Source organism: Pteropus vampyrus, unplaced genomic scaffold (genome assembly GCF_000151845.1).
Source record: "Pteropus vampyrus isolate Shadow unplaced genomic scaffold, Pvam_2.0 Scaffold230, whole genome shotgun sequence".
NCBI classification, from domain to species: Eukaryota; Metazoa; Chordata; class Mammalia; order Chiroptera; family Pteropodidae; genus Pteropus; species Pteropus vampyrus.
The window spans coordinates 538,299-563,851 of record NW_011889011.1 but is presented as its reverse complement, the minus strand read 5'-3'; the positions used below and the strand labels follow the sequence as shown (position 1 = coordinate 563,851).

The 25,553-nt window shown below is 43.0% G+C and overlaps 1 protein-coding gene across 1 annotated transcript in view; it reads right to left on the bottom strand.

Annotated features, from left to right (window-relative positions):
• PRKN (parkin RBR E3 ubiquitin protein ligase) overlaps positions 1–24,912 on the bottom strand; it is an 899,371-nt gene extending 874,459 nt beyond the window's left edge. The window contains exons 1-2 of the mRNA XM_011373769.1: positions 24,861–24,912; positions 23,428–23,591 (exon numbers count right to left, since the gene is read on the bottom strand). Coding sequence (XP_011372071.1) covers positions 23,428–23,591; positions 24,861–24,912 — 216 coding nt within the window. The remainder of the gene's footprint in view (positions 1–23,427; positions 23,592–24,860) is intronic.
• Positions 24,913–25,553: the final 641 nt, after the last annotated feature.

The following is a 25,553-nucleotide window of genomic DNA, read 5'->3' as shown; positions in this document are numbered from 1 at the left end:
TTTGCGAAACACAGAGAGCAGAGACAGAGCGGAATTAACAAGCCGTCTCAGACAGCGACTAATTAGAGAGCGAGGCATCCCGACGAAATGAAAGGGACGCGAAGGCCGGAAGGTGGCTGATGGCGGCCGCATCGTCTGACTCTCTGACGGGTACCCAGTTTCTTTTTCCGTTTCATTCAAAAAACTATTGCCTAAATCACCATCCTATTGCCTCATGACAGTGTTATTGCTTTTTTTTCCCCCTGGCTTTTGTTCAATTTATAAATTAAGTTCAAAGAGTAATATCTCCATTCAAGCCACCTTCTCAGTGTTTCGTTTGTTTGTTTTCCTAAGGGAGTGGGTCCTGGACATCGCCCACCATGACAGTTCATTTGGCCCAGAGTTGGCACACAGAGCCTCCAGCTCAGGAGCGGGTGAGGCAAAGGCACACACAGGGTGCCAGGCTGGACCCCCAGGTGAGGGGACACGACGAACCTGAGATCTCAGACACAGGTGGCTGATGTCTTTAGGAAATGGGCACAGCTTGTCGCTCCATAACATACACTTAACACTTACAAAGCATGACCATTGGTCTCATATTAAGCTAATTTCTGTCATAAATAAGGGCAAGCAGTTTTGAACTGCTGTTGGGACAAAAAGATTATGATTGTCACAGAGATTAGGTTCTTCGCTGAGCTTCTGAAGTTTTAAAATAAGGCTATGTTATGAAAAAAGACAGAATAAGATAATCAGAATGGAAAATATAAAGATTATATATTATCTACCTAGTGAGCATTCTTAAAACTCTTCATCTTGAAAGAACTATGAATCAGGTTGTCTTCAAAAGCAATAGATTTTCGACACTGGAGGTGTTGTATACGACTAACTTGTTCCCAAACTTTTGATTTTACAGCCCAGTAAAAATTCTATTATTCTGTTTCGGAAGATAAAGGACATCTGATTCTAAGGAACACTTGCAGATGTTCACTTATTTCTGAGAGATGACAGAATGCTAGTCAATAACACCTCTTTAAAAATAACAGTATTCTACTTTTTTCTCTTAATGTTTTTGACATTGAGGATGCGGCTGACTGAGGTGAGAAAATCTTGCCAGCTTTTCTGCAGAAGAACAGGTTTAAGAAACTGCCATTTTCACCTGTGCCCACGGAAAAACAGCCAAACGAGGAAAGTCTGTTGAAACTGCAGCACCACAGATATTTAAATTTCAATATGAGTGTAATCTCATTTTTTGTTGTTGTTTAAATATATTCAACAAATGATGCCATGATGCAGAACTAAGAAGTAAAGTGGTTGTGTGCAGGCGATCAAACGTTGCAGCAAATTGATGAATTAAATAAAGGCCGTTGAAACTGACGAATTTCCAAAAGGCAGAAAGAGTTGGCGTGAAAACTGTTTTGACAGATATTCATGAAAGACTACCACTCACGTATATGTATACCTTTATGTCGAAAGATTCCAACTTTAGGGGCGGCTGCTTAAAAACATACATGCACCCCCACGTTCATTTCAGCATTATTTACAATAGCCAAGATACAGAAGCAATAGCCAAGATACAGATACAGGTGCCCATAGACAGACAAATGAGTAAAAAAAGAAAATGGTATATATACACGATGAAATATTACTCAGCCATAAAAAATGAAATCTTGCCATTTGTGACAAGATGGATGGGTCTAGAGGGTATTATGCTAAGTGAAGTAAGTCTGGCAGAGAAGGACAAATGCCATATGATTTCATTTATATGTGGAATCTAAAAAATAAAAGAAAAGAATAAACAAAACGGGAACTCACAGATACAGAAAACAGATCTGTGGTCGTCAGATGGGAGAAGGGTTGGGGTCCTGGGTGAAAAAGAAGAAACCAAGAAATAGAAATCAGCAGTGACAATACAGTCATGGGGATAATGAAGTCCAGACAGGGCACGTAGTCAATAATATTATAATAACTAGGTACAGTGACAGGTGGGCACTAGATTTATTTGGGAAATCACTTCCTGAGTTATATAAATATCTAATCGCTGTGTTGTACACCTGAGACTAATATAATATTGTATCATCTGTAATTGAAAAGTACCAAAAAAAAAAAAAAAGAGTAGCTGCTTAACACCTGGCAATATGTAATTTAATTGAGGTAAAAAAAAAAAAAACTCAAATTTAACTAAAGACTAATGGTATTCTTAGAATATATTTTCCAGAACGTTCTGACTAATGAAAAGCCCTCATAAATTACACTCACCAGCACTGATAACGGACATCTTTTCATTTGAGGTTGAAAACCACTGAATCCTACTGTTCGGTGGTACGGGAGTCTAAACATTTACATCTTTAATGCCTTTAAGAGGATCGCGCATTCTCCAGGCTCCCAAAGGCTCCATCGCTTTCCAAGCTTTTACTTCCAATATCGTACCCTTTAAAGTACCTACCTGGCACTTGGGGACATTTGTGTGAACGACCCTTGCTTGGTCTACATTTATATGATGTCATCGCAATATCAACAGCATTGTTGAGGGTGAGCATCTGCTGGCATATTCTATTCTATTTCCCTAAATTATATCTTTTTAAAATCCTCATTTAAGATCATACGTTTTCCCCACCGTCTGAGTCCCCCACACACTCCGCGCCCCCACCGGTGACATCAGGGCAACTCTAGCTATGAAGGAGCCTGTCCTTTGCTGAGAGGTGGTAAGGAGAGTTCATTACCTGATCAAGCTTTTGTCTGTACCAAGAAGAAAATTATGTTTTTGGCTGTAGTTGGAAGCAATATCCCTAAATTATTTGCTTCATTCTCTTTTTCACAGTTATGTGTCTTAAAAGTAGCAGAGTAAGTGCATTTTACTTGGAAGTGTTTTGATAAATGCAATTAAACCCGTTGCCAGGCAGTAAGATTTTTTCTGTGTGGTTTGTAGGCAATACATCGATCAATATTTCCAAAATTTTGGTTTCCAGACTTTTCCTTCAGGTAAAAGTTATTTACTACATTGTCAAATTACCTAACTTTTTCGTTCTGGTCTTATTCTTAATAATTTGCCTACTAACTCAGACCAGGTTGGGGATAATAAGCTTCTCAGGTCCACTTTCTACCACTGAAATGGCAATTTGAGTAAAGAGGTACCAACCTTAGATTCTGTACCTAGAAGATTGAAAAGCTTTAAAATATATTTAAATGAATCAACTTAATAATCAACAGAAGAAATGACTTTTAAAAAGGATGAAGGTCTGAAAATATATGGTCCAGGTTTAGGACTGAGCACAGAGTAGTCCCCAAGGACAGCCAGCTGTGGAAAGCCTGTCTCTCCGCCGCACTATCTCAACGGCTGGAAGAAACTGCTATCCAGAGAGACATGTGCATAATTTGAATTAAACAGATGCAGCCTGTGAAGAAAATCAAACATCTCAGGGTAGTAGATGCAAACAATATTACCGAAACTCCAAGGAATTTTTACTTGTTTTCCCATAATGATGGTAAATGTTGCCAATCTTGTGATACAAACCACCTTTACTAGTGAAAATTAGGGATTCTTTTCTTTTTTTTAAGTCCAAAAGAAAACATGCCAACTTCTACATCAAAGCCACAACGTCGCATCTCCGTGTTTTTCCACTTTACAACACCCTTCTGACATACTCTGGTGACTTGGTGCTGAGGCTGGCTGCCTCTCCTCCTAACCACGCATTTCATCCTCTGATGGATCCATACTGTGCACAAATCACACCAATCACAGTCACATGCCGTGGGGCAATATGACATCGGAGAGTGAGAAATGGCAAAAAGGTTCAGAGAAATATTCGTTCGGTAGAAGAGAGGCGACTTAAATGCCATTTTCCCATTCGAAATGTGTTTGATCCATGCTAATGAGCAGGGGGCTGCATTTACAGACACAGGTTGCCAGCCGCTCAGGGCCAGATGCTGCTCTTTGGGATAAAAGCCTCGCACGTGGAAAGCTCCAGGGAGCCTCGGCGCGCCCTGACGGTGACAGCACTGCCACCAGATTATGCCCTTTACTTTAACGGCTTTCGGTTCCCAGCTCAGTCTAGGAAAGTTTACAGGTCTAAGGACAGAAACCAAGGGAGAGCACTCACGCACCCGGAGCCCAAGCCCTGAGCTCAGAAACGACAATTACGGTGTGTCAGAGCATCACCGCCAAAGCAGACTTCTCAGTGCGCCCTGCGAACTTCTGCTATCGTCATGAAACCAAATGAATATAAATATCATCAGGCATCTGGAAAACAGTCTGATACTTCTTCGAATGATTAAACGAATGCTCCCATATGACCCAGTAATTCTATAGCTAGGTATATTCCCAAGAGAAATATATGTCCATATAAAAACTGGTACACGAATATTCATAGCAACATTATTTATAAGAGCTAATATAAATAAAAAATAAAAATAATAGCTGAAATTGATTGAGCACTTACTATGTACTAGGAACTTACTAAGCATTTTACAAGCACTTGCTCAGTCTTTACGAAAATACAATAAGGCGGTATAAAGGACTAAGATAGACCAATAACACATTTATTATTCTCACTTTACAGATGAGGAAACTGACACACAGAGTGAACAAAGTTCTCGACTCCACAGCTGGCCAGGGGCCGTGTCAAAAGTCTGACACACCACTCGGCACCCCAGAGGCCCGCCTGACCCTGGAACGGCCCAAAGACACTCCCCACAGACCAACACATGTAACAAATCATCTTCGGGCGGTGAGATTACAGAAGACGTTGACTTTCATTTTTATGTTTTTTGTTATTGTCAAACTCCTTAGATGAGCAACTGAGAGATTGCTATCTCAGAACGGCTGCGGGTTGAAAAATCTAGATTTTTGAGTTCCAAACCGAGCATGCACCTGTCACCTGGAGAATCACCTGGGGAGACTGTTAAAAATGCAGGTACCTTCGTGAAACTACTAGAGACTCCGATAGATTTGGGGAGGGTCCCCCATCCCACATAGGTCTCAAAAAACTGCTCCAGGAGATTCTGATAAAAAGGGCCTATGGCAAATATTTTGAGAAGTAACATGCTATCTCTATTATTTTTAAAAGGAAACAGCCAAAAATACTACATTGAAACTTAGAAAAGATTAAAGAGAATAAATCTCTGTAGATTCGAGTCTTGAAAAGCATAAGCAAAATTATCACCCACTAAGAGATAAGCAGAGGAAAATGGGAATACTTTAAAAGTTTAAACTGGTTAGCACTTTTTTCTAATGCCAGAAAAAAAACCATGATGGCTGAAACTCTAGTGATAATCCAGTTTCAACCTTTTTCTACCTGTGTATTCTTTCCTGTTATTGAATTCAAGTAACCCAAACTGCAAACTTAAGCCAAACAATGTGACAGAGCTCAAGCTCAAACTGAGGTAAAAATCCATCACTTCAGCCCTCGTGGAAACAGACACCCCCCGCCCCCCCACACACACACACAAGGACACATTTGCAAGCAAGAGCCCCACCACAGGCATTCCTGTACAAAAGCTGATGTCCAGAGAGAATCTGCTTGATCTACCTTCAGGTAATTTTTAATAACTTTGAGAGGAAGGGTATTCGTCTGGAAAATTTATTATCCACAATGGGTGATTAATGACAAACTATGTATTAGGAAGAAAGGAAGAAGCATTTGAGTGCCTACCTTGTGCCTAGGCACTGTTCCAGGTGCTCTGCAAACAATATTATATTTAACCTTCACGACAACTCAAGGTCAGATACTATTACTCCTGTCTTCTCAGGTACAAAACGAAGCTGTAGGAATATTAACGTGCTTACCATCCTATGACAAACAGATGATGAAGCTAAGGCTCTGTGCCAAAAATGTCACATTTTTACTAGTGCACCAGATCATCTTACTCCTGAATGTACATGACCAATAACGTACCCAGATATGAGCCATTATCTATGAAATAATAAGATGTGGCAACATCGATGAAATAAATTAAATGGTGATACCACGTGAGACATAAAAATAATATGAAATGCCTTTCATTTACTATGTACTCGGGATCCCCAAAGACCTAATGAATACACTTCACATCCAAAAGTTCTTGACCTTCATTGAAGAGTATCTAGTATGCACAGATAAAAAGTGAATCTGGATCTAAACTTTCATATTCCCTAAGAGGAAAAACTAAAATCAGCTTGGTACACAGCAAGCATTGACATATAAAAGATTTTAATGATTAATTTTAGTGGAGAACTTTGCATATTTTTGCCTGACTAATCTTTAATGTCAACAATATTCATCCAGAAAACAAATCCAATCACAAGTTTACAAAATCTTTCATAGTCTAAATGAGACAACCAAAGAACCTCTTTTTTGAGAACACACATTATACTTGGTGATTTAAGCAGTATTATAAATAATTATACCTTATTCACATCTGAAAAATACATTTAAAATGTTTCAGCTCATAGTCCTGTTTTTTCATGTGTTTATGTGTATAGCTGTTAATTCTCAGTATCTGAAAATGGCCTGGGGGAGGGGCAATCCTCATTAACTGGGCGCATTAACGAGTTTCAATTGGAGATAGTTGGATTTTTATGTATTCAAACCCAGTTTCCATATAGATTAAGTACAGGTTATAAACATTGCAATGTCACATTTTGACCAAATTGTAGACACATTTTAAAATAAATCCTGAAAAGGAATTATGATCCCATCCAGCCATACATGGAAACTTGACATGAATATTCAAAAACGGAAGTGGGCAACAGGTTATTCCTGTAGAAAATAAAAGTAGATCTTTCTCATATGGCATTCACAAGGATAAATTCCAGTTATTAAAGACCTGTATTTGAAAGCTGAATCTTTAAAACTTATTTTAAATGATTTAAAAATTCATGACCATAACATAGGAAAGATTTCTTAAATTAGACACAGAAAGGTTGGAGTTTTCCACATTAAAATGGGAAATGTATATGTCCTATAACGGCATCGAAGCTAAAAAACAAACTGTAGTCTGGCGGATAATTCGTAATTTATAAAACGCCAACATCATTAGTATTCTCTGAGCGTTAAAATAATTTACTGAAAAAAAACAGACCCATTAGAAAAGTTGGTAACAGAATACTTAATGCTCAAAAGAGGAACTATAAACGGCCAGTATCTATGAAAAGAAGCTCAATCAACTATTAATTGGGAAATGTAAGTTAAGTTACATCTGCCATGATATAAAACTTCACACCGGTCAGACTCAGAACTTAAAAGTCTGAAAATATTTAAACATTGAGTAGGGTGTGAGACAAACGGAACTCTCCAGGAAGGCAGGAGGGAGCAGAAATTGTTTCAATCACCTGGCAGAACAATCATCGATACCTAGGAAAGCTGAAGATGCACAGCCCTTCGACTCAGAAATTCTACTCCTAGGAACTGATTAAGAGAAAGTCTTGCATGTGTGCGAGGAAACTTACACGGAATGTTCAGGGCAGCATTATCTGTGACACAAAAAAGCAGAAACAGTTTCGATTCCCAACCATGTAAGAGTGAATACCCTGAGTAATATTCACGAGGGGGGTGTCATTCATTAACAAAAATAAATCATCTCAAAAAACGGTGTTACTTGCACCAACATGGATTAATCTCGAAATATAGCTGAATAAAAATACGGGGTGGCATAAGAAAGGTATAATATAATATCACTTATTTAAAGTTTAAAAACATGCCGATGACTAGTATTCCATATTATTTATGGATTGGTAAATACATATGTAAAAGGGGCACTGAAAACATGGATGGCAATGACGAATTCCAAATTCAGAATAAGAGTTCCCTCTCCGGGGGAGAAAGGAGGGAAACAGAATCAGAGAGGACATCCGGGCCTTCGATTTTAGCTGTAATTTTATTTTCTCTGAAGCTGAATGGTGGGCATATCGGTATTTTTTTATACTATGCCCATTCTCATTTGCATTCCTGAAGTACTTGCAATTCAATTACAAGTATATATCCCCTCCAAATTTTATACAATGGCTTATATATAAGCCATTCATTTATCTTTGACTTGTAATGAAAATTCGACTTGTACAGGAAAGCAAGATTGCTAACATCAGGCATTGCAAAAGAACAAAGCATGCCAATCAAATGTGAAGCCGCTGATACAGATTCCGTGACTTTCTATTACTCTAGCGAGATTCGACATCTAACCTCATCCTTGCTGGGAGTATATGTGGATGTTCTCGAACAAACTTTAATTGAAGACTGCGTCTTGCCATAGATTATTGGCTAGCACCCCGTGTCCAACACTGAGTCTCAAATTTACATTTCTGTTTTATTATTCTCTACCCTCAGAAACGGACTCACATCGGCAAACTGCCTACTGGATATTTCCACTTAAAATTTATTTGAAACCTTAAACCCCTCCAATGAAATGTATTAGAACCCCGCCCCCCATAATATTCCTCTTTTTCCCCCATCCTCTCCCGTCCCTGCAGCCATCAACAACTAATGTGTGTTCAAACCAAATATCTGCGTGTCATATTTAAATATTCTTCTCTCATATCCCACACTCAGTGAGTTTATGGGCAAGTTCTAGTAAAACAGCCTCAAAAGCATCAGAAATCCACACACTTTTCTCCATTGCAAGTTCTAGCAATGTGGCCAAGTCCGATCCGCAGACAACTGCGTTGGTCTCCGAATTAAGCTCCTTGCTTCCAGCAGGTCCTGGCCTCACTGCCTTCTGTGTCACCCTGAAAAATGCTCAGCTCCTGCCACTCCAGGTCCTCTGCACCTGCTGTTCCCTCCCTCGGGACTATTTTTCATCAGATATCCTCAGCGCTGGCTCCCTTGGGTCTTAGCTCAACTATCACCATATTAAGAAGATTTCATATAAATCTAAGGTAGTATCACCAGTCTTGAGCCCATTTTCTTTTATTCGAAGCATTCACCATTATCCGAAATTTACCGCTGTTATTAGTTTAACAGCTAGGACTGAGTTTGAGTGAGTGTAGTAAAGCACTGTCTACAGAATCATAACCAAAACGGAGTGTGTCACATGTCACAAGGAGCCTACACGAAGCTGTCCAGGGCTGGCCCAGGGGCTGTGTGACACCACCAGGCACCCAGGTTCCTTCTATCTTTTTGCTGGGTGTGTGTGTGTGTGTGTGTGTGTGTGTGTGTGTGTGTGTGTGTGTGTGTGTGTGTGTTTAACCTGTGCCCTTCCTCTTTATGACGTTCTGACAGAAAGCTGTAATGACTTATTGCTCTCGGGATGCAAGGACCTGGTGTGAGAGCTGGGACCGTCCCTGTCTCGTCCTCACTGGAAGAAGGACAAGGCACACGTTTACAGCTCATATTCGTTGACAGCTCGTGAACCACTGAGCCCGGCGATCGCCCCTCCCGCGTCGGGGCCCAGTCCCTGGCCCCAGAGCTCACACCGCGCCTAACGGGCCCTACACGCCCCCCCCACCCCCGGGTCCCCTGCAGCACCTGCCCCGCGGCACCTGCGCCTGCGCGGCCTCCTGTACCCGCACCGCCCGCCTCGCCCGCCGGGAGTCGCCCAAGTGGCCCGGCCACCTCCTTCCGTTTCTCTCCCCGCAGGATGTCACGCCCTCGGCACAAAGCCGCCCCAGCTCCCTAAATCCCGCCTGATTCCTGTTGCCTGCATCGCTCCAGGGCTACGGACCAAACAGCTGACGAAGACGTCTAAATTCCCGAGCCCGGGCTCCGAGCCCCGGCTCCCGGCGTCCGCCCGCATCGGGACGCCCCTTCCTCCTTCCTCCTGTTCCCCCCCCGTTCGGGCCCAACACACGACGGCAGCTCCGCACTGCTCCGAGCTCCGTGCCGATCTTTCCGTGTCTTGTTACCTCTGCACAGATGTCTTTGTGACTTTTCAACACAGGAAAAGTCATCTTATCTCTGTGAGGCTCAGCCTCCCACTCTGCCCGCTGAGACGCCCTCCCCGAGTCCTCCAGCCGCACTGTGAAGATGGTGACAATGCTGAAACTGCAATACCAGCAACTGACGGCAAGGGGTGCTCTCCGCGGGCCAGACGCCCCTGAAGTCCTCCACGCGTGTTCATTCACCGCACGCTCAGGCCGCTGCGAGGCGGCCAATGCTGCTTTTCTCATTTTAGGACAGGACGTCAAGGCACAGGATGGTTGACTGACCGACTGACGTGCAGAGGTCCGCAAAGGTAATAACCGGCGGCCCCCAAGGCCAAACCCAGGGTCGCTGTAACCCACGCACTCCACGGGCACACACACTCGTCACCGGTTGTAAGGTTGTTGGGAGCGGGGTCCATCATATCTCACTTGTAGCATATAGGGGTTTTCAATAAAAGCATGTTCAGCAATGGGTTTTTTTTTTTTTTATTGGTTGTATAAATACAGAATGAGAGAACTGGCTTAAATATAGACCTTGTGAAGAAGAGCCAGGGGTTTAAATTGACGATGCAACTAAATAAACCGTGTCATTGATCCTGAAATAAAACGCTGGGCCACATTAATCCGCAGAGCATCCTAGGGAGCGTGTAACTGGTCCAGCACCCAGGCGGCCGGTTCTGTGGGCTGGCACTCGCTTCACTCCTTCAAAACGGCCAAGCGAGTTTGTCCAAAACTGTAGGTGAAATATACAGATGCTAAAACGGGGAGAAAGGGTTTAAGGACATGTCCATTTTCTTCATGTTTGAAAGGGTTTCGTGAACAAAGGTTTCTTATGATTTAAAAGGTCCTAAGCACGGGGCGTGGGCATCTTTTCCCATTTCTCAGTCAGTATTATCAGGTTGGCGCCTTGCAAAAGACCGGGGCGGGAGGATTTATACCTCAGCAACTCCAAGGCTACAATCAGAACTTTTTATCACGGAGACATAAAGTTTCCCAGCAAACCGCTGTATTTAACCCAATCAGAGCTGCTGAAAGAACTGAGAAGCCTCCTGATACAGGATGGACGGTGATTATGAATGCTGCGGAGGGTGAGAGGTGGGACCCGCAGGCAGAACGCATGACAGGGACGCATAAGCAAATGTGAGCAGAGGCTGGAATGTGGTCTATGACCGGTAGTCAGCCCTCTATGTTTAGTTATTTTTCTCCTGTCTATAAAAGAACTACTTATAGATAAAACTCATTCAGTCAAAGAAATGATCTGATACTTAAAGTTCTCTCATCAATCTCTTATGCCAAAATAATAATAATAATAATAATAATAATAATAATAATAATAATAATAATAGAAAAAATATAAAGAATCCAATGTTTTTGAATAGAAGTCTAGTCCATTGCAACATTCTGCCACCAGAAACAGGAACTGAAAATATCAAGTCAAATACCAAACCCTAAAGGACTATCAACAAATGTATTGTATTTTTCAGATTCATAATACAAAATCTACAGGTATGTTTTCTAATCAAACGAAGCCTTAAAAGTAATTAGTGAATATATTGCTATTTTCATAAAGTAATAATCGTTATATTTGTCTACTATATGTCCAAATTAATTTTTAAACTTTCAATGACAACTTTTTTATAAATTGAAATCAATCAAAAGAAGAAGTTCCCCTTTTTTTTATAACCGATTTAGTCTTTTAATAGCCCATATACCCATTTGCGGGAAAATGGAAACATTTATAAAATTGTTTACTATCGGTGAATAGGAATGATAACCAATATGTGATATTCAAAGTTTAAAGAAAAAAACAGCAATGGAATGGAGCTGAAGATAAAAAATAGAGATGAACTCAACAATATTATATAACATCATATGACAAGCAATACATGAAGACTGACTTACAAGAAATCAACCTTTCCTTCTAAAAGACTCAAAACAGAAACACAAAAAGATACTAATTTAATAGGCAAGAACCATGCTACTAGTTTTAAATGGACTACGAAAGGATAGAATATGTAAATTTAGCATTTTCATTCTGCTCAAAACTGCAAAAGCGACAAATGACTCGTTTAAGTAGGTCCTGCGATGCGCCTGGTCTTCCAAGTGTCCCCGATCCTCTTGCCCTCCCCTCTAACTTTACACTCGAGTGGCTCACAAACTCTTCGGAGCAGCCTCAAATCACTGTGCCCCTCGTCAAAGTAAGAGAGTTTGGACAGCAAGTACTCCTGCAACTTCGCTCCCACAATGACATGGTGTGTTCAGATATACCCAGCACATTAAAACAGAGGTGAACTCCATTAAAATAGAATGTAGTCTCTTCTTAAGGTTACAGTGTGCCCTAAGACTTAAAGAAGCTCCCACAATTCATACAATGCCATTCTGAGGTTACCCTGAGTGTGGAGTCTGGAACACGACATTTGGCATGGGGTAAACTTGTTCTCTTTTGGAGTGGTTTAAAACAAAATAAATTTCAGGGTGAATCTATTGTACATCAGAAATAAATGCTTTTTCTTTTCTTTTGAGAATGGGTCATCAAACTAAATTAGTAACAGTTTAAAATGTGCTTATATGTAAGCTTTTATAGGTATAATTTCAGTCAATAAGCATAATAATCTTATAAAAATACAGGCACTGTTCCTATCTTCAATTTATAGATGAGAAAAATAGACGATGGAGAATTTTAATGACTTGCCTATTGCAGAAAGTCTGACTTTATAGAGTGATTTGTCTCCTCTTCATTATATCTGTGTACTGGAAACCAGAGTAGAATTCTAACTGATTTCACCTAGTGTGTGACATTCTTGAAGTTTTAACTTCTCTGTTACATATGGCAATGAGCATATGTTGGATATGACCTCATAAAACTCCCCTGTAATAAAAATAAGTATCAAAGAAATGTCAGCGTCTACAGGAACAACGTGTATGTCAACGTTACTCAAAATGAGAGTTGACTGAGGGGCGAAACAGGTAAACTGAGGAAGCTCACGTTGCCTCGTTTGAAGGTTACGAAGTTCTCAGTGCCCAAGTTCGAAACAGCACTAGATATGTCTGTTTTGTTTTTATTTTCTCCCCTTTCGGAACAATGTTTTGATGAATTATGCATAAATTGAATGCAAACACACAGATCCGATTCCCTTTGAAATACTTAAGGATGTAGAAATGAACAGAAAATATCCTCGGCGAAAACCGTACTGAGATTTCAAAAGTCCACACATTTGAAATAGAGTTCGTGATGTACCCCAAAACATAAACATCATGGGGCTCTCACATGCCCCACTTTGACCTCTAATGTCAGAATGTTTTATTAAAAAGCAGAGCTCTGTGCCATAATCAGTCTCATGATAAACCATAGAGGACTGACCCTGCGAATGCGAAATGACCAGACCCAGCAATAGGAAGAAACATTTAGAGGTAAAATAAAACTAATGACACAATAAAACCCTCAAGAAAACGCAGTTTACAGAAATGCAATACACAAAATTTATAATTTTCTTCCTAAGAACTGCATACCCCAAGTTAATATGTGTGTCTGTATGAAGGTACAGATGCACAAAAGGCTAAAACAAATTTTTTTAAATCCACAAGTCGTCGAGACTAGAGCACTCTAACTTTATAAATCACGGGCTTGCCCCACAAATCAGGAACACCCGAGATGTTCGATACCTTGCAAATAAGTCTGCATGTCCTGTGTTTTAGCTCATGACCAAAGAATGCTCTCTGAGCTCATCCTCTAGGGCCTTACAAAGGCTCCTGCAGCGACAGACATCCACTTATCCGATGTTATTTTCATTTAATTAAAATTCTGCTTCTAAATGGTTTTTGAGAGCTGTATTCTTATCAATATTGAACTAATTGAAGGAAATGCGACACATTAGGACAGGAAGGTAAAACTCTCCCTGTCCTATTTAATTTTGTTTTCTCTGTCTTGTGGGCATCACTGAAGTTATAACTAAAATAAATTATTTTTACTACACGTTTTACACCATCTCCCATTTACTGCACGTCTAAAAAAGATGAAAGATAGAGTGAATATTTATCAATGTTAATCTATCAATTCAAGCTGTGACTCGAGCCCCCCTTCAAATGGAAAATGAATGAAACAGGAACTCTCATTGATCAGCCAAGTGAGTCTGGTACATGAGCTTTAAAGAGCTTTCTCATATAAAACCTTTCTTGGCTCTCTGACAAGTAACCCCGGGCTTGTCATAATTACTTGGTGAGAGAGAAGGAAAAGGTAGGATTTGGGTGAGTGATCTTTTGGTTTAGAAGCTTTCGGGTGGATGGTATAGACACAGATTCACGTTTCGGAAATTCTTCTCTAAAGGAAGATGACTATATTCAATGAAATCGGAAACAAAATCAGGTCAGCTGGAAGACTGCATTTGAGTCCAATAACAGAGACAGCAGAGCAGAATATTCGCAACGAGGACTTCGCTGAATAGTAATAAAATTTCTCAGTGTGTAATAGCACCTCTTTCATTTGTCAGGGTTCCTAAGAGACAGGCTTTTGCCTCATATTCTCTAAGAAAACGCATCCTGTGTTAAGATTGGAGGGATTGGTTTGCCCCCGAGTTTCTCTCCCTCACACCTTGGGATATGAGCACAATAAGGGCAGCGGCAACGTCTGAGAGATATGAGCCTATTAGATAAACCCACAGACCATATATCTTCAGCCTCTTATAAGCTAAAAAATCTCAACGGTTTTTTTTTTTTTTTCCTCCCCTTCAGTCTGCGTTTATCCATGGCAATCCTCAAAGACGTTTCATAAGCCCGCGGGGGCACGCAGATGTCAAGATTTCCTTTCAACAGAAAAATAACATTTCTGAGGCTTCTGAATTATGTAAAGAGGTAAGTCATTCAGAGACTCTTTCTGGCTGGCACATGTAAATAGCCAGACACAGATTAAATTCGGGTCTTCCTGAAGTGAGCACTTGCTGTGTAGAGATGATCATCCTCAGATTCCAGGCTCTGACACTTAGCCGTGCTTACCGGCTGTTATTCTAACGTGCCAGTTCTGTGGAAGCGCTCGAGAGGGTATCTGCGTTCACCTAAATGAATGAGGCCAGCCGTTTCGTTAGCAAGTCAGCCCTTGGGAATAAAAATTCTTTTTCCTGAAGTGTTTGAGACTCTCACTTATGCAAATGCAAGAGACCATTGTATGACTGTTCTCAGAGTATATGGCATATAACCTGGCTTCCTTTTGTCTTCCAATCGGAGAAAAAAATGAATGTTTAGTAAAACGTATTGGCCACTTATACTGTCCTTTGCAGAATTCTTCTTTATAGATAAAGAAAAAATCATGGCCGAACTGTTTCGATGTTCCGATTTAATCTAGCCCCTCTCTCTCCTGTATAGGAGTCAGATTGAAAGGATTTGAAATAAACTTAGTTTGTGACTGGAACCACCTCATCCCCGGATCCCTCCCACTGCATGCGTGTGTGACGCTCACGAAAGGGGGACGCTTTTTGAGTGGGTGTTTCCTGTCGCCATTAGAACCTCAGTGGCTGCATGAGGCTCGCTTATTTTCTACAGAGATCGTGCACGGCTCAAATCCATTCGGAAAATATATACAACCAGAGTACACAACTGTCAAGAACTGTTTATTTTTGTTTACTTGAAAATTTGAGAAAGGCTTTGAAAATAAATACTACCTGTGTCCATTCAGACCTACAAGGTACTAAAGATGCTGATTAAGAATTCAAGGAAGATGCCTTAACACTTCTATAAGAATTATTGGCCCTACGCTCAGTGCAAGTTTGTCTTTCAATGTCTCTGAGATGAGTTAAATTATTTTCTAACTTCTCATGTTGAAAGTCACTCACTAATAAACACTGTCCCTTTAAAATACACACAAATAGCATGCTTGCTTACTTTCTATAGGAGAGATTATTTCTATTCCTCTATGAAAGAGGGAAAACTTCTCTTTTGTTTTTTTAATTAAACTTTATCTCGAGGTCGTAACAGGTTCACACGTCGTCACGAGAAATGAAATAGAGAGACCCAGGCACCACTCCCAGTTACCCCAGTGGTGACGTCTGCGAAACTACAGGGTGACATCACAGCCGTGCGATCAGCTTGGTACAGTCGAGACACAGCACAGCTGTCCGCACAGGGGTCACAGGCTCTTTCACCGCCACGCACTCTTCCCTCCCGCTCCCAGCGCCTCCTTAACCCCTAGTAGCCACTCGTCTCTCTTCCTCTTATAATTTTGTCATTTCAAGAATGTTATATAAACGGAATCATTCAGTACATGACCTTTTGGGACTGGCTTTTCTTCACTCTGCATAACTCCCTTGAAATCCATCTAAAATGTGTATCGGTAGTTCGTTCCTCCTTTACACACATATTTGTGAAAAGACGCGAGCAATGAACTCTCTTGGTGAAGACGGCTCGCTGCTTTCGCATGGGGCTGCACGCTTTTTTAGGACCGGCCTGGCGTGGGGTGCGGACACACCACAGTTTGGGTGACCAGTCGCCCCTCGAAAGGCATCAGGGTAGTTTCTCATTTGGGGCTGATGTGAATGATGCTGCTATAAACATTCACCTGTTGGTTTTTGTGTGACCATAAGTCTTTATTCCTCTGGGACAAATGACCGAGAGTGTGACTACTGTGCCATGCGGTAAGCGTGTGTTTAGTTTTCTAAGGGACTATCACGCGCTCCTACAGAGCGGCTGAACTGTTTCCGTCCATATTTCCACCAGCGATATGCGAGTGACCCCGTTTCTCCACATCCTCACCCGCATTTGGCGTCATCACTGTTTTATATTTTAGTCATTTAGCTATTTTAGTGATGGTGACAGGTATTACTTTGTGCATCCGCAACTCACCACACCTTGCTGGAGTTGTCCTTTGACAGATTCAAGTGAAACGTCAAAACTTGACTCCCTCATGTCCCTTTACCTCCTGGGAGAGAAACCTGAGCCGGACCACACCCACTTTTCGACATCCATATTCTTTCCATTTTCCTTTCGTCTTTAAGACTCTTAAAATCTTGCCAATGACAAAACAGAACATACTAATGCATGAAAAAAAGAATCAGAATCTAACGGTGTTTCTCGAACCGGCCTGTGTACATATCCTCTAGGAACTACGAATTTTAAGAAACTGTTTAAAATGTTGTGGTATCAGTTGCATTCTAATCTCAAAAAGGTCTTTCACCAGTTAAAAAGACAGAACCTCTTCTTTTTTATTATGAAAATTGTCATAATGAAATTGTGGTCTAAAGCTACTGAAATGTGGTCTTAAGCTTGAGAGAAGTCACCAAAAAACACTTTCTTTCTAAAAGAACTTGAGAAACACTGCCCAGTACCCGAGGCAGCCATCAGTGTCTACAAGCCCTGGACAACGCCAGCGGGCACTGTCGTCCTGGCGTGATTATTAATAGAACCTTTCTTTCCATTTTCAAAAGTGCCCCACTTTGTATGACAAGCTATGACGGTCATGTCATCTATGATCACTATGAAAAGAAAGAAAGAGCAGGAAAGCGAGAGGGAGACCCCAGCGAGCCCACTCAGCCCCCCCGCCCGCCACTCCGCCCCTCATACAGCAGGGTCGACTCTGCACTTGTTCCTGAAAACGTTACGCAGCTCGGATGCTCGGGTTTTTTTGTTTATTTTTCTCAGCCGTAACTTCTCATTGCACATTCTGTGACTGTACAGTACGGCACTATAATGATAAAGGGTAACTAAACAGAAGTGAGTAAATAGTTATGAACAACTGGTCCAAGATTATATAAAAATATCAAAGAATATTCTTTGATATCAAAAATATCAAAAATATTCTGCCGATTCCATACCGTTTAACAAAATATAACCATCAAACTTGCAAATAAATGCCTAGAATTTAACATAAAGTCTTATATGAAAACAATTGGCTGGCTTCTCAACACCTAAATCACTAAACTGAGACCTAACAAGTTACAGAAATATCAAAAGTTTGCTTCTTTAATGTACTCAGGTATACTTGAGGTAATAATTTCAGTAAAATACATGACACCTTGATAAAATTAAAGGAATAAATAATAATATTATAAGTGATAGCCTACATATTATCATATAAAGAATGATTAGTAATGAACCGTTCTTAATTATTAAAAACACAGAAGCAGAGTTATAGGGGGCTGTTTGTACGCTTTTCCCTGTCATTTGAATTTTTATAACCACCATATATTAATTCTATAGTCATAAAAATACAGCCTAAGTATATTAAAAGGAAAATAATAATGCTGAAAAATAATTAAAAGGACATTAAGAAAACACCAGCTTTCAAAAAGTTAGCTACACGACGTTTGCTTTTGTTAGGGGCGGTTCAAGGCACACACAGGGCATTCCCAATGTCCCTGTGCAGTTTTTAGTTTCAGAGTTTAGCAGGTTAATTAGAGATATGATCAAAACAACCTATAACGTTTCTGAAAATAACAGGTACATTTTCTTACAGATTTCAAACACTTGAATTCTTTAGCCATTGGATATGATTTACCCTTTCAGTGAAAGCTGGTTTTCACTGCTTACAAATTTTGAAATATATATAGTATATATCACTACAAATATAGCCCATTAAATAATCTGGCTTTTGGGGGTTATTTTTCTTTAATATTTACAGCCTAAGCTATTAAAGTCTAAATGTCTCTGGCCTTCCAATCCTAAATCTTGTCATCTCACAAAGCTTAGAAGAATAGGGGCAATAAACTGATGCCCTTTAATGCCTACCGCAGAATGACCTATTATACGAAACGATGGTCTCCAAATGTGTATATACATTTTAACACCATAAAATTGAATATTTGTTTAAAGGAATTTATGAGTATCCATCTGGATGAATCCTCTCATGAAGCAAAAATTTCTGGGCAAAAGTAAGTCGTACTTTATTTCCTAGTTTGGATGTCTAATTCATTATTGCAAAGAGACGACAAATAGAGTGACTTCCCTATAGCCTTAATTAAATATAACGAGGTTTCCATGTCCAGGCTGTAATGGTTAATTTTATGTGTCTACTTGACTGAGCCAGGGAGCCCAAACGTTTGGTGAGACACGAGTGTTGGTGTGTTTGTGAGGACGTTTCGGGTGAGATTAACATTCGAACGGGTAGACTCTCCCCAATATGGGTGGGCCCCATCCAATCCTTGAAGGTCTGAACAAAAATGCTGACCCTCCCAGGAATAAGATTAAATTCCTCCTTCCCAGAAGCATTCAAGTCAGGACACTGGTATTCTTCCTGTCTTTGGACTTGAACTGAAATATCAGCTCTTCCTGGGTCCCGAGCCTACCAGCCTACAGGCTGGATCTACACTGTCACCTCTCTTGGTTGTCGGGCCTTCAGACTTGGACTGGAGCTAAGCTTGCAGATACCTCGGGACCTCTCCACCTCCTTAACTGCATGAAATAACCCCTTATATTCTATCTATCTGATCCCATCTCATCCCAACTTGCCCTATTTCATCCGAGCCTGATGGTTCTGTTTCTCTGGAGAACTCTAATACACTAACTAATAAACCTTATTGATATTAATGATATTGATAATAATACAGCTTCTGTGAATACAATAAATTCTGCTCAAACAGTTCTTATATAAATTCACGAGTCCCTGTCATTTTAACGGGATCTAATTGCAAAGACCATCAGTTTTGGTATACACAATGGCATTAAAACCTTATTTTCTTTGTATGATTCTTAATAGTAAACGTAAAATCACGTAGAGGTGATTTCAGGGATGTTTGATATGTAGCGTGTCAGATTTGGGGCACAAGAGAAGGAGTGAGCCGTCATTTGAATGGGCCCCGAATACTCATTGCGCGAGCTGACAAGAACTCTTTCCAAAGAAAAAATATCAACTCACTGTAAATAATACGGGAAAGATTAATATTTTATACTGTGTACTTGCAGGTATAAGGAAAAAACAGAAAGAGACACTGTTTATGGAATAGAAAAACATATAACTCTCTCCAATTTGCTTCTAACAGAGTGTAGCAGAGATCCACTTTACGAAAATATATTTTAAAAGCAATAATACCATGATGAATCTCTGCCGAACACTACAACTATAGTTTTCCATTTTTACCAAATTTGTTTAGCGGAACTATAAAATGTTTTAAGCTTGCTACATCCAAATTCCACTATTTGTAAGATAAGTAAAACCTGCATATGAAAGGGTCAAAATTTATTTATAAACTCCACAGAGTTCTTTTCAGTGAAAATATATAACAATTATACAAGCACATATATACACACACACATAAACAAACACACACATATATTCACCCCAGCAAGATACCTATCCTGTTATCATTGTCTTAACTCTCTAATTGATTGCAGGTATGCTCATCCTAATTCATGGTGAAAAGGAGTCTTGTGTCATTCATGGTGACCTCTTAGACTCTGAAGTAACTGCCGAATAACGATAAGGACGATCACGATGACGATGACGCTAATCAGTGCCGACATGTATATAGTGTTTACTACTTGTCATACTCTGTGCCGAGAGCGCCACAGAAATTAGCCATTGTAGCCCCCGCGAAATCCCAGCGACAGGCACCGTTACTGTTCCCGTTTTACGAAAGAGCAAAGTAAAACGCACAGAGGCCACATTCTCTAAGCAGGTAAGATACATTTCAAAAATCAGTTTGTCTTAGTTTGTAATATTAAAAAACTGGATACTCCCTAAATACTTGAGTAATACTATGATATAAACTATAGAGTATCATCCATGCACTTGAAAACAAAGATTATAAAACAACACGAAAATGCATAAGAGACAACATTAAGCAGAAGAAAATCAGAATATAAAAGTGCTTTTTCACACTGATGATGACCATGTTAAGAGTCAGCCACCCGCCCCGCCAAGGGCCAGGACTTGGGGTCCCAGGTCGTCAGGCAACTGACCCCCAGTCCCCCCTACCTTCTCACAAGCTGAACCCCACTCAATACACACTCCCGCGACTCACTCTGAACCCCGCGTTCTAGCCTTCGCCTTCCGGGGTCCTGGACTGGAGTCCTGGAGCCACTGAGCCAGCACTGCTGTCCCCACATCCAGAGGCCCTTCCCTTCCTCGCTCTCCGCCTGTGCATGTGCTTCCTTGCCAGTCATTCCCCCGAAAATGTCCTGAGGACGGTCCCGTGGGCGGATGATGCCCCCTCGCCTGGCTCCCCGCCTTACTCTGTGAGCAAAGGAGCTGCTCAGGGCTCTGAACCCCTTCCTCCATGGCAGTTGCCCGTAAATGTGCAGTGAGCCCCAAAGCCCCACACCTGCTTTCTCAACTGCCCACGGCACATGTCCACACAGACCTGCTGCTGCCACCAAGGGCCACCTCGTGTGAGAGCCCCTCGGCCTTCCCGCAGCCACCCCAGCCTCCGACTCCCGTTTCTCCCCCGGGACCCTGCTTTGCTCCAGCTCCCCAGGCGCATCACCGCAATGCCAGGCGGTCAGGGCTCTGTCCACACAGCTCCAAATTCCCGTCCTGCCCCGTCGTCGGCGCCTGCTCCGGGTTCTGGAACAGGAACTCGTGCCTTCCCCGGCGCAGGCCGTGCTCCCGCTCCCTCCCTGGAGCCCTCAGTGTCCCTTCCCCCTTGGAAGCTGCGGTCACCTCCGTTCAGGTCTGTTTTCGCCACCTTGAGGGAACTCAGGCTTCCTTTGTCCCGTAAGGGGTATCGAGTCCTCATCTATTAGGCTGAAGCACAGGAAATGTCTCGCTGTTTTAACCTGGGCCACGTGGTTCAGCCTAATATTCCTCTTGATCTTGGAACCCCACACAGAGCGGTCCCCACAAAAGCAGGGATGGGTTTGGCCCGTCTTTGGGATCCCCTGAGAATCCCAGAGCATTAGAAGTTTTTAAGAAGTATCTCTCAAAATAGAGACTCTAAATCAATACATAGCTTTTCCATAAATGGTTGTAAAAATCAATCTCCTGTTACAATCAGTCTGACCGATCTGCTCGGGCAGGTGGCAGAGGTGTGACGCTGCAGACCTCGGAACCGCAGAACGCCTGGCGGGACAAATCACTTAGGTTCAAGGAGCTGTTTTAAAGTCGTTTGTTTGTGGAGAAAACATTCTTGGATTTAGAGGTTGGCAGCTACGGTAAAAGCTTTTTAGCTGACTGAAATAAAAAAAAAAATCAAAACCCTTTTCGGCGCAGACACCTCCTTATAGAAACAAACTGCCTAAAAGCCAGGCACAGCAGTTTGTGGCCCAGAGCTAGCACCTCTGCCCTCAGCGGGAGCCGCCCACGGGTGGGGCCACCTGCATTTCTACAGCATCCTTTGTACCTTGAACGCATCTCACAAAGCGGGTAATATCAACATGGAGGAGACTGAGCAATGGACGTCAACAAGAGGGGGCTCTGTGTGGCTGGACATAGCTGCTCCTGGACACAGCGGGGCCTTACACGTCTGCAGACAGGAGCACAGTGGACCTGTGCTGGCTCCGTAAAAGGAAACCTGTCTGCAGGGTGCTCTGGGTCCCCAGAGAGCATGTCCTCTGTCGTGCTTCCACAAGGAGTAACTTCTCCCTGCGCTGAAGGGCATGCTTCCCCAGCGCATGACGGCCAAGACTCCTAGGTGACAGCACTGTCCTCCCGTCGCCCAGCTAGTGCTCCCCTTATCCCTCCGGAGTCCCTGTTCCGGGCGGAACCCCAGATGCAGGGACGCGGGCTTCGTGGAACTGGGGACGGTGGGGGCGGGGGAAGGCACTCATCACACACACCCACGCACACACACATACACGCCACACATGCCACACACATGCCACACAGGGCACACGCCACACACACACACACACACACACCCCACACACATGCCACACACACACATACACCCCACACATGTGCCACACACAGGGCACATGCCACACACACATGCACACATGCACACCACAAACACAGGACACACACAGGCACAGCCACACACACACACAGGCACACGTCACATACACACACGCGTGCGCACCACGCACACACACGCGCGTGCCCTGCTCCCTCTCTCACATTTCGGGGCCCATTCTAGGGATAATTTCTCTGGAGCTTGATGAAATTCAGCACGGAGGTGGCCTTTCTGCCATGCTCCATCCTCCCTCATCACCAGCTTCAGACCAATCACGGGGGTGGGGGCAGGGGCGGGGCAAGCTCCAGACTCCCCCTGTGACTGGGGCCCTGAGCCCGGCCCTTCCCCGCCAGCGCCAGCAGCAGGCTCCCCTCTCTCCTCCAGGGGTCACAATTGGGTTGCAAATCCCGCACCGCACAGCGAGTGAGTAGCCTGATTGGGAGCAGTTTATTCGAATCCTTCCTCATTAAGATTCAAACGGAATAAGTAGGTAGAAATTGAACAGACACCGAGATCGTGCCTTGCTGCGTGCACAGTCAGTAAACGTTTATGCACTAAGCCCAGTTTGTGTGTTTTCTCTCTCTCTCTCTCTCTCTCTCTCACGGTTGTTCTTCCAACCCGTCCTGCTTGCTGTTTTAATGCATAATTAAGAAGGTCAGAATTAATGAAGCGGTGTGGAGTAAAGTTCAAGGAATCCCCAGGCACTATTTATTCTATTAGATGTCAGGCATGAATGTCAGCTTGGCAGCGCCAGCCGCATGAGCAATGGGGCTGGCTGCATTTCAGGAACAGCCCACCAAGGAGACTCACCTGCACCATCAAGTCATTCTTGAGCTCCTTCCCTGCGAAAATCACACGCAACTGGTCAGCCGGAACCCCCTGTCGCTTAGCAACCACCTCCTTGAGCTGAAAGATGCTGGTGGCGGAATCGACCTCCACTGGGAAACCATGGCTGGAGTTGAACCTCACAAACACTGCCCAAGACAATTGGAGGGGAGAAAAAAAGAAAGTGAGCATTCGTCAAAGCTCTCAAGTGGCAACAGCAACGTTTCTGAACCAACCCTGACCCAATCTCAGCCCCCGGTGAACTGCATACGTTTCCTTTCGCGTACAGCGCTGTCGAACGAGGCTTGGAGAAACACAGTTTCCCTTTCATGTATTAGTCAGTGACCCACAAAGAAAACTTCACGCTCCTTTCGACGTCTGTCCTGGGGAACGGGACTCAGGCGGAGCGCTTCCTCGCCTGAACTGTAAGAGTCCCTTGAGTTTTTCAGAGATTCGCCTCTGACAGCCTGTGCAGACACAGCTCCCTCCACCGAGCCCCGCTCCACAGAACTCAGACGCATCGGGTTCGCGCTCTTGGTACAGGAGGTCCTCGTTCTGTGACTTTAAGTGAAACAACGGTAATGAAACCAGTTCTACCCTGGGCTCGTTGACGTAAACAAGAGCTAAGGTCCTACTGCGTCGCATCGACATTATAAGGAAACGAAATTATTTAGGGACCTGCTCTATAGCAGCGGAGAAAAGTCTAGCTGCATTAAAGACGAGGGAGCAGACCCCCCACCCCCACGCCCCACCCCAGCTGTGCGTAAGAGCCCTGGGCATCGGGGGTCCCAGCCCAGTCTCCGCTGGGCCTTATGGAGATACCGGTTTGTCTTTACTTTGGAAACTAGTGACGCCACTTCTCTTACTGGAACCACTATTCCCCTGGAGGCCCGGGCTGTAACCCTGCAGCCTCGTGCAAGCCTTCTCCTCGCTCAGTTGCCACACCGCCACGGCAATGTCCCTCCCATCTGTCCTCTCCTTTCCATTTCCGTTGCTCTCGATAAATCTTTTCCAAATTCTTGCAATGGCCTTCCAACCGGAGTCTTGATTTACCGCTTCGCTTCCAGTATGTCCTATGCCATTCTGCAGAGTACGCCTGACCGACGCAGAGCTCTCACCATCTCGCAGCAGATACTTGAAAGTCTCATAGCGACCACTGCGGAGAAAACCCCAAGCCCCCTCCTCTCGCCTGGCATGAACCTGCTTCCCAGCATTTTCTCTGTAGCCCCCACACGGACTCTGCTAAACTAAGTGCTCCGAGAAAACACATCGCAGAAAAGCACTGGATGCATCTCTCGTCTTGATTCATGCCTCCTTCAGCTCCGTCGGTGGAAAGCCAGCTCGCCTCCATGATCCACCCGGACCGTGACCTCCTCCGAGGGGCCTCTCATTCCTGGCCCCCCGGGGGCAGAGCCCACCTCTTCGCGACTCCAGTGGCATTCGCTTGCAACAGTCGCCACATTCTCCCATGGCAGCAGTGGTGCGCGAGGCCACGAGCACACTCTGTGGAGTCAGAAGGACTTACGCAGGCACCCATCCCTGTAGGGCCACGAGCAGCTTCTGGACTGGGATGGACGTACGAACCCTCGCTCATTAACTCTCAGTCCCCTAACTTCCACGTCTGGATAAACCATGGAAAATGTTCTGTGATTCATTACATAAAGCGTATAGTATTTACAAGTGTCACGTAGTAGCCTTCAAAAACTATCGATATTTGCACTGCCTTCGATGTTTTGGGTACATACTTTACCTTTATTAAAAGATGACAAATTCTTCAAAGCCAGGCGTGATAGCTTATTTATCACTGTATGTCCTTTAAATAGAGCATCACCACTAACTCGTTCTCAATTCAAATGTGAGATGCCCACCTACTAATAACTCTAATAAAATAAACCTGCAATGCCAATAAGGATCAAGCACTTATGACGTGGCAGAAGTTACACCTCGCACATGATGCTATCTCTAAGCTTCCCCGTGACCCAGTAAGGTCAATATTATTATCCTTATTTAATAGAATGGTAAATCGAGACCTAGAGAATCTCAGTCGCTTTCCTAAGGACATCGGCTACTTTGTGTTGGAATCAGAACTCAAATTCAGTTCAACCTAACTC